Source organism: Argentina silus (assembly GCF_951799395.1).
Source record: "Argentina silus genome assembly, chromosome: 11".
Classification (NCBI taxonomy): domain Eukaryota; kingdom Metazoa; phylum Chordata; class Actinopteri; order Argentiniformes; family Argentinidae; genus Argentina; species Argentina silus.
Genome location: NC_139665.1, coordinates 1,592,381 through 1,602,399, shown reverse-complemented (window position 1 = coordinate 1,602,399; position 10,019 = coordinate 1,592,381). Strand labels below are relative to the sequence as shown.

Genomic DNA, 10,019 nt, shown 5'->3' with positions numbered 1-10,019 from the left:
TATTTTCCATTGAAAGTGCGATTTAGTCCACGACTAGGTTTAATCTTTAAACTTTTTCTGGGAAAATCTTTTTCCCCTTATATCTTATTCTGGTTATAAAGTCACTCGGTCTCAGACCTAGACAGCATTCTAGACAAGAATGTCATGAGTGTTATCCACGTTTAGTGGAAGAATAAATCCACATTTATGAAAGAAAGTATTTGGAAATAATCTAACCCTGCTGCGCTGCTACTCCCGTCATATCGGTAGTTAAAACCCGCAGTCGCTTGTTTATCTCTGCCTGCACCGTTACCTCGGGACACTCTCTCTCTCTCTCCCCTACTCTCTCTCTCTCTCTCTCTCTCTCTCTCTCTCTCTCTCCCTCTCCCTCTCTCTCCCCTACTCTCTCTCTCTCTCTCTCTCTCTCTCTCTCTCTCTCTCTCTCTCTCCCTCTCCCTCTCCCTCTCTCTCCCCTACTCTCTCTCTCAGCAGGTACGTAGCCAGCTGCTTTATCGCTGCGTCTTTTTCCCACAACACGCACAGGTTTATTCTAAACCGGAATAATTCCGCTTTTTCTGTTTGTTTCTCATTGGCCAGTGCGTGTTTATTTGCCTCGATAAGTTTATTCGATGATGTGGTGCAAAGCCTGAGTTTTTATTTTGGGAAATAAAACGGGATACCTTTAACCCAAAAACAAATTATCTGCATAAGAAGTTAGCTGCCAAGCTACCGAGAGAAGTTGGTTTTCATGCCGGATTTCGAGCATTTCAGATTTTCCTACTCCAGAATGAATCCGTTATTGGGGGAGAACGCACTTCTGTTGCCGCATCAGCAACACAACCAGATGGCGAGCCAGCCAGAGTCTTCGATATCGGGCCTGGACTCATACGGTGCCCCCGACCCAGGGTACATCCTAGGCGAGCACAGCGGCTTTGGGCAGGACGGGATATCTGGACTGGACTTTAGCGGGTTTCCACCGTCGGGACTCGCCTACCTGCACCTGGACAACTCCCTGCAGCGGCCCCCCGCAGCCATGGCCCTGAGGAACGACCTGGGCTCCAACATCAGTTTGCTGAAAACCTTGAATTTGCGGTTCCGTTGTTTTCTGGCCAAAGTTCACGAACTGGAGCGTCGGAACAAAGCGTTGGAGAAACAGCTTCAGCAGGCGTTGGAAAACAATGAGGAGAACAGAGGAGAGAAGCCGTTGACCAAAGACATGGGAGTTCAGACTGGTTTCGTTGGGCATATCCCGACCAGGCCAGGACTTATCTCTCTCCAGAATGCAAACAACGCTGCGTATCTCTCCGGAGGACTGCTCTCTCCATCCCTCAACACCTCTCTCTATGATTCCAACACCAAATCACTGCTTGGGAATTCAAATCCGACTTTGACAGTGACAGACGCAAATTCCAACCTCACTTCACATATTTCGACCAGTCCTTTAACTCCCACGGACCCGTTCAAAACTATATCCAACATCAACGAGAAATATGTCAGTTCTGGGACTGGCATGTCCCCTAACCCGCCTCCCCGGTTCCTCCCGGGAACCATTTGGTCCTACAACCACACCCGCAGGTTCGGCTCCGGCCGGGAGTCCCGTGTGACGAGCCCGGGTGTGTCCTGGGTCCACCCGGACGGGGTAGGGGTTCAAATCGACACCATCACCCCGGAGATTCGGGCCCTGTATAACGTCCTGGGCAAGGTGAAACGGGAGAGAGACGAGTATAAACGCAGGTAAACCACAGAGCTGTCGTATAGTTATTGTCACCAGGGCCCGGTTTATCAATCACAATTTTTAATCTGGATCAAAATTATCTGGATTCGTTTTTGCTATCCAGGATCAGATCAAGCTGTCTGATTTCCCCGGCATTACTCACAATCTGCCCGATAGATCTGATCCTGGATAGCAAAAAAATAATCTGGATCATTCTGATCTAGATTAAACGTTTTGGAATACTGGGCCCTGCAGATTGCTTTACGGCCTATTAGAACCTCCGTCCCACAGATTACCATTAGAACCTCCGTCCCACAGATTACCATTAGAACCTCCCTCCCACAGATTACCATTAGAACCTCCGTCCCACAGATTACCATTAGAACCTCCCTCCCACAGATTACCATTAGAACCTCCGTCCCACAGATTACCATTAGAACCTCCGTCCCACAGATTACCATTAGAACCTCCGTCCCACAGATTACCATTAGAACCTCCCTCCCACAGGTTGCTTTTTATGTATTATTCAGATTGGATTGCATCTGGAATATGTGGCCATCTTATAAAGCCTAGAAAACCAGAAGACTTATTGAATTTGACATATGAGCTGATATGGACAGTATTTATTTACAATACGTTCTCCTATTTCAAATGTGTTGTGACTTATCCTGACATGAGCAGAGGATTGAGAGAGAGTAGGAGGGAGTACTACCCAACGGGGAGCATGTATTTGAGCTTTCATTAAACTACATTTTACACAATGGAAAACAAACATGACATCACACCCAACCTCTGGAGAGAAGTGTGTTTTAGTAGCAGATCCAGATCCTTCTATTGGGGTCAAAGGGCAGCAGAATATATCGCTATGGTTTAACACTTCATTTCTCTTTTGACGTACTTTTGCCAGAGTTCTGCAGAAGTCAATTACCAACAACCTGTCAATCAACTGCCAGAGTGTTTCCAACTGATTTATTCCTCTGTCACACAGACGTCTGTTAGAGGAGATGTGGGTTATCTGCAGGTGTTTTGTCCATATTGTCATCAAATCGAAAGCTTCAGGCTGTTCTCAAAATGTCGAATTCTTTTCCTCTGTCCTTTAACCTCTTGAGATGAAAGCCCTATTGGACTAATTTCTGCCTAAAAAACAGACCCAAACTAAACTGCTTATAACATTAGAAATATGATGACCAGATGCAAAAGCAGGATGCTATGTGATAGGTAACACCTTGAAGTTGTGTGTGGATATGCTCAAATCATAGTTCAGAATAACACACTACACATGACAAGGAGAGGAAGTAAACAATAATCAAATTAATAATCAAATTAAAACAGAATTTGGGCCCAATTATGGCCCTGTCCGTCTTAAGAGGTGTTTCCCTGCCTGTGAGAACGATGCAGACATCTCTCTAAGGCCCTCTGAGACTTGCATGGTCGTTACAACAAACAGTCAAACCAAATCTTACTTAATCACAGCATTTATAAAAACAGCACCAATGGATTTCTCTGTAGAAACATGGATTACTCAGAGAGGACAGAACTGCCTGAGGAGACGTCAGAGAACTCATTTTCCTCTTTCATGGCGCCACCCACGTTCCTCTCCCTCAGCTTCCCTCCCTCCCTCCCTCCCTCCCTCCCTCCCTCCCTCCTCCGCCCCCTCTACCGCCCCCTCTACCCCTCCTCCTCCCCTCTCTGTTTGTCCCAGCACCTGCAATGCACCACTGTACTGAGAGCTGTGACCGCTATTGGTGCTGCCACCAGAGAATGTTCCCTCTCTCTCCCTCTCTCTCTCTCTCTCTCTCTCTCCCCCTCTCTCTCTCTCTCTCTCTCTCTCTCTCCTTTCCTCCTTCACATTCTCACACACACACACACGCACAGTCTCTACCCCCTCTACCTCTCCTTCCTCTCTCCTTCTCTCTCCCCCCCACCCCCCCTCTCTCCCTCCCTCTCTCTCCCTCTCACCTTCTCTACCCATCCGGGCCAGTCGTCCTCTGCAACAGCAGTGAGTCGCTGACATCATCATCATCATCATCATCATCATCATCATCAGCCGGCCTCCATTACCAGCTGGCTCTCTGTCAGACTCCTAATGTCGCAACCTCATTTCTCCTTTATGAGTCTGAGTCATCTCAGAGCTGGCTCCCATTCAGATGAGGTAACGGGAACGCAGAGGTTTGGGAACGGAGAGATTTTGGAAAGGAGAGGTTTGGGAACGGAGAGGTTTGGGAAAGGAAAGGTTTGGGAACGGAGAGATTTGGGAAAGGAGAGGTTTGGGAACGGAGAGGTTTGGGAACGTGGATGTCTAACAGTAGTCATGCCAGTACAGGGGGCTTGTGGGGGTTTGAAAGATATGATGATATTCTGATACCCATCTCCATTCTCACCTATTGTGTGTGTGTGTGTGTGTGTGTGTGTGTGTGTGTGTGTGTGTGTCTGTCTGTCTGTCTGTCTGCGTGTGTGCGTGCACGCGCATGTGTGCGTGTGCATGCGTGTGTGTGTGTGTGTGTGTGTCTGTAGATGGGAGGAGGAATACACAGTCAGAATGGACCTCCAGGACAAAGTGGCTGAGCTTGAGGAGGTAAGCTTACCGCCTGTCCTCCAGGGGAGGCCGTCCTCCCATTTCTACCTCCACCAGCCTCTACTGGTGTCCATGCAACGGTATGAACCACATGACCCTGAGCAGAGACACAGTGTGATGTGGTACTGGACTCATGTGCTGTTCACTTTACTCCCATATATTCTGTAATCATTTGTCTACCTACTTTTTTGATAAGGCGTGTGTGTGTGTGTGTGTGTGTGTGTGTGTGTGTGTGTGCATGTGTGGGTGCGTGTGTGTGTATCTGTGTGTGTGTGTGTGTGCGTGCGTCTGTGTGTGTGTGTGTGTGTGTGTATCTGTATGTGTGTGTGTGTGTGTGTGTGTGTGTGTGTGTGTGTGTGTGTGTGTGTGTGTGCAGGACCTGCAGGACAGTGAGGTGTGTCAGGATGAGCTGGCCCTGAGGGTGAAGAGGCTGAAGGCAGAGCTGGTCATCTTCAAAGGCCTCATGAGCAACGTGAGTCTTAGAGAAACATCACCGAACACTTTATTAGGAACACTGTACTAATACTGGGTAGAGAAGGTGTACAGGTGTTCCACCACCTCCACCATGAGAAGGTGTACAGGTGTTCCTAATAAAGTGTTCAGTGAGTGTATATATATATATATTATGATAAGGTCCCAAAATATCATTCCTTTGTACAGAAGAGCCTCATAGATAGAAGAGCCTCATAGATAGAAGAGCCTCATAGATATCATAATACCAAGTTTTGATTTTACTTCCTGGATTAGTCTCCTGATGATGATACAAATTGCATCATCATCAGGCAACCCCCTCTCTCCCTCCTCCCCCTCTCTCTCTCTCTCTCCCCCCCCCCCCCCCCCCCCCCCTCCAGAACCTGTCAGAGTTGGACAGTAAGATCCAGGAGAAGGCCATGAAGGTGGACATGGACATCTGTCGGCGGATCGACATCACGGCCCGGCTGTGTGACGTGGCCCAGCAGAGGAACTGTGAGGACATGGTCCAGATCTTCCAGGTCAGAACGGAGGACAGGGTCACTCAGGCTTTAGCTCAGTGGGCTACCGCAGCCATGACATGTACAAATGACCCGTGTTCAAACCTGGCCGGTAACAATATTGTCACGGACATCAGCAAAATGACACAAACTCCTGTGTTATAACACCTTTATAACCCTGTTTATTAAACCTTTACAACCCTGTTTATTACACCTTCATAACCATGTTTATTACACCTTTATAACCCTGTTTATTACACTCCTGTCCCCCCCCCCCCATCTCCAGCAGGCGGCCACGCCTCCCTCCACCCTGACCCGCCGCCCACGCAAGCAGACCCCGCACATCGCCAAGGGAACGGGGGAGGGCGACGACGAGCCAATCAGCGTCTCCGAGGGTGAGATGGACGGGGCGCAGGAGGAGGAGTCATGTAGCACCTCGGCCAATCAGATCAACGAGGAGATGCAGAGGATGCTGAACCAGCTGTGGGTACCGAGCCTCCGGCAGGAAGGGATGGGCTCTGATTGGCTGATCAGGATTACAGGCATTCAGCTGTCTTAGATCTGAGCTGTAACAAAAGCCTGTGTGTGTGTGTGTGTGTGTGTGTGTGTGTGTGTGTGTGTGTGTGTGTGTGTGTGTGTGTGTGTGTGTGTGTGTGTGTGTGTGTGTGTGTGTGCAGACGGGAGTGTGAGTTTGAGGATGACTGTGACAGCCTTGCCTGGGAGGAGACGGAGGAGACTCTACTACTGTGGGAGGACTTCCCAGGATGCACTCTGGGGCTGGAGGCCCAGGGAGAGGTAGGACACACACACACACACACACACACACACACACACACACACACACACACACACACACACACACCGCCCAGGGAGAGGTAGGACACACACACACACACACACACACCACACGCACACACACACACACCGCCCAGGGAGAGGTAGGACACATACACACACACACACACACACAGAGGTAGGACACACACACACACATGCACACACACACACACACACACACACACACACACACACACACACACACACACAAACACGTACAGCATCTGTTATGGTCCTGGTTGTTTTACCATTCTGTGAACATGGTGAAACATTGTGATCCTGAACATAGTTCACTTCATTCATGTTGACTAATTCTCACGTTGTTATTGCATTCTCTCGCCATCACACACACACACACACACACACACACACACACACACACACACACACACACACACACACACACACACACAAACACACACACACAAACACACACACACACACACACACACACACACACACACACACACACACACACACATTGGCACCCAAGCAGCAGGAGGAGTCCATAGAGAAGGTGATCCAGGACACAGAGTCTCTGTTCAAGTCCAGGGAGAAGGACTACCAGGACACCATCGAGCAGATCGAGGTGAGACACGACACTGGCAGAGAAAAAAAACCTCTTCGCACAAACGCGGGCGCTATCGGGGGTGCTGGCGTTTAGGGGCTGTGTCTGAAATAAGTCAGATTTTTCAGCGCACCTGACGGCACCTGACCTGGTCATCGTCCACGTGATCACGCCTCTGTTACTGTGACTCCACCCATCTGAGGGCAGGACAGACGAGTGGTAGTTTCATATTTTCGCCAGTTTCCGGCGAGACAATTACGCCTGCGTTTGGACTTGTGTCAGTTTTGCGGACAGCTGAAACAGGAGCCCTGGGCCTCTCTCTGCATGACCGGTCCCCGCTGCAGAACCTTGCTGCAGGAGAGGGCTATTTTTAAGCCTGCTGAGACAGACACGACACTGGCACCAGCACAGCCGTACTGCACGGGCGTCAGGGTTTCTCCTCCGAGGTGATGTCATGTCATGTCGTTGGACGACTCACCTGTTCCTGTCACATGAGTCACTATTGGACTTGGTTCTGGTCGACAGACAGTCACGTAAAAGGAACATGTACAGTACCAGTCAAAAGTTTGGACACACCTTCTCATTCAATGGATTTTCTTTATTTTTATTATTTTCTACATTGTAGATTAATATTGAAGACATCAAAACTATGAAGGAACACATATGGAATTATGTAGTAAACAAAAAAGTGTTAAACAAACCAGAATATGTTTTATATTTTAGATTCTTCAAAGTAGCCACCTTTTGCTTTGATGACAGCTGTTACTCTTGGCAAGGTGTGTCCAAACCTTTGACTGAATATTGGAGTGAAAGTAAGGTACAGAGTAGAGAGATGTACTGTAGAGTAATATGAAAAAAACGTGGTTGGGGAAACTAGATTATGATATGGCGTTTCTGTGACAACTGAATTCAACTAAACTCCTTCACTACTCACTACCCAGAGGCCCACGTGATTCTCAGCAACGTCAGATAAATATCTCAAAACAACATGGATCAGATTGCTAGCAGGTGTTTACTTCATGCATGTGCATGTACGTTGTGTATTTGTCACTCATTGTTAAAGATTATCGGTGAGAACGAACATCACCATGTTCATGTTCTCATCATGTTCTCTTGTGTAACATAACTGTCGTGGTTGTCGTGGCTTGGCAGAGCTAACCCCCCCCCCCCGGGGGACCTCTGCTCCCGTTGTGTCCCTCAGTCAGAGCTAACCCCCCCCCCCCCCGGGGGACCTCTGCTCCCGTTGTGTTCCTCAGTCAGAGCTAACCCCCCCGGGGGACCTCTGCTCCCGTTGTGTCCCTCAGTCAGAACTAACCCCCCCGGGGGACCTCTGCTCCCGTTGTGTCCCTCAGTCAGAGCTAACCCCCCCCCCCGGGGGACCTCTGCTCTCGTTGTGTCCCTCAGTCAGAACTAACCCCCCCGGGGGACCTCTGCTCCCGTTGTGTCCCTCAGTCAGAACTAACCCCCCCGGGGGACCTCTGCTCTCGTTGTGTCCCTCAGTCAGAGCTGGCCACGGCCAAGAGTGACATGAACCGCCACCTCCACGAGTACATGGAGATGTGCTCCATGAAGAGGGGCCTGGACGTCCAGATGGAGACCTGCCGGAGGCTCATCACCCAGAGCGGAGACAGGTAAGGCACACCTGAGGCCCGGCAGGACCACGGGACCTCCATCTGGCCTCTCCTGACATCTAGTAACTGTCCTGTCCGGTGACCACCCTCTCCTTCTCCCTTCCAGGAAGTGTCCCTCCCTCTTCAGCGCAGCAGGAGAACACTCTGATGAAGGAGAGAACGAGAGGAATAAATCTGCCCTCCCAGCACGCCCTGACGGCCCTGACGCCCACCACCCCTACTGGGACTCACAGGGTAACAGCGCCCTCCCTCGTGCGTGGAGGAAGCCCTAAGCATAACCCTAACCCTAACCATAACCCTAACCCTAACCGGTATCCTGGCTGTTACTGTGGATAGTTTCTGCTGGCGATCAGCAGTCTCCTCGAAGGGTCTTGAGGAGCTGTTCACCAGGGGAGGCTGGTGGAGGTAGAAATCGGAGGATGTAGGACGGGCTCATTGTATTGCATGGAATGGAGTGAGGAATGGTGTCAAACACATCGTGGAGGCAGAAATCGGAGGATGGCAAACAGAATGAACCCGTCCTCCGATTTCTACCTCCACCAGCCTCCCCTCATTCCATCCATGCATAACAATGAGCCCGTCCTCTGATTCCTGCCTCCACCAGCCTCCTCTGCAACACTGCCCTCTTGTGGTTGAGGTTGGTAGCCCATCTAGGATGAGGATACCACAAAAGGCATGAAAGAAATGAAAAGATTTTATACCACCTAATATTATATGGAATTAATCATCCAAATGTATACCTTTTCATTAGTTGGCATCTGTAGAAAGGTCCAACCGCATATTTTTCACACAGTTTCTGTGTTTTAAATGCTTTAAATTAAATGGACACATAGATTTGAAAAACTGGCCAATAGGCAGACAAACAAGGTGCACAATTAGGAATCTGCACAAGGTGAGTACTCTGTACCTGTAGGTGTTTACTTATTAATAAGTCTAGTCTTTCACACCTGTATCTGATTTAACTCATTCAGTGCCGAGGGTGAATAAAGTCGCCCAAATCATCAACATTCTAGAGCGCCAAGGGTGACTTTATTCACCAACAATGCATAAATTATGATGCTTTATTTTGTAGCCAATCAGAGTGTTGTTGCTAGGTAAACACCACATAGAACCCTTGGGTCTCTAGGTGGGGAGTGTTCTGGAACTCCTTGGCGGTTGGTGAGTTAACATGAGACCAGCACACGGTCATCCTACGCTCAATGTTACAGCTCTTTGGTTGCAATTGAGCCGCCGTGATTTGCAAAAATAATTAACAAAAATGCATTTGGGGTTTCAAGTAAAAGTATTGTTAGCTTTGCTCCACCACGTAGCTTATTGTGATGCACATTGTTCATAGGATGCTCCTACTACCACCACCCACACAACCACATCCTTTAAAAGCACTCAGTCAGTGCTGGTGTATCAGTGCTCTGCAGCCATGAGGACAAGGCTTTACCTTGTCCTGAACGCACAAATATAATGGTGAACTTGACTAAAATGCGATTGAATTACAGAATGTCTGCCATGTTGGTGGACTTGAAAACAAAATGGATGAACAAAGGGTATGAGGAGAGAAGCCTTGGGTCAAGGGTCAGATACTGGGACATCAGTTGGGGCTGGTGGAGGTAGAAATCGGAGGACGGGCTCATTGTAATGCATGGAACGGAATCAGGAATGGTATCAAACACACCATGTATTACAATGAGCCCGTCCTCCAATTTCTACCTCCACTGGCCTCCACTGTGGGACATAGGGATGGGTGGAA

General features: G+C 49.0%; 1 protein-coding gene across 1 annotated transcript; it reads left to right on the top strand.

Annotated features, from left to right (window-relative positions):
• Positions 1–727: 727 nt before the first annotated feature.
• On the top strand, positions 728–8,279 carry iffo1a (intermediate filament family orphan 1a; the record flags this gene model as incomplete). The annotated part of the gene is made up of 8 exons (XM_083681144.1): positions 728–1,713; positions 4,208–4,268; positions 4,645–4,740; positions 5,120–5,260; positions 5,526–5,722; positions 5,917–6,034; positions 6,573–6,665; positions 8,145–8,279. The coding sequence occupies 8 exons, from the start codon at positions 728–730 to the stop codon at positions 8,277–8,279; spliced, it is 1,827 nt and encodes a 608-aa protein (XP_083537270.1).
• Positions 8,280–10,019: the final 1,740 nt, after the last annotated feature.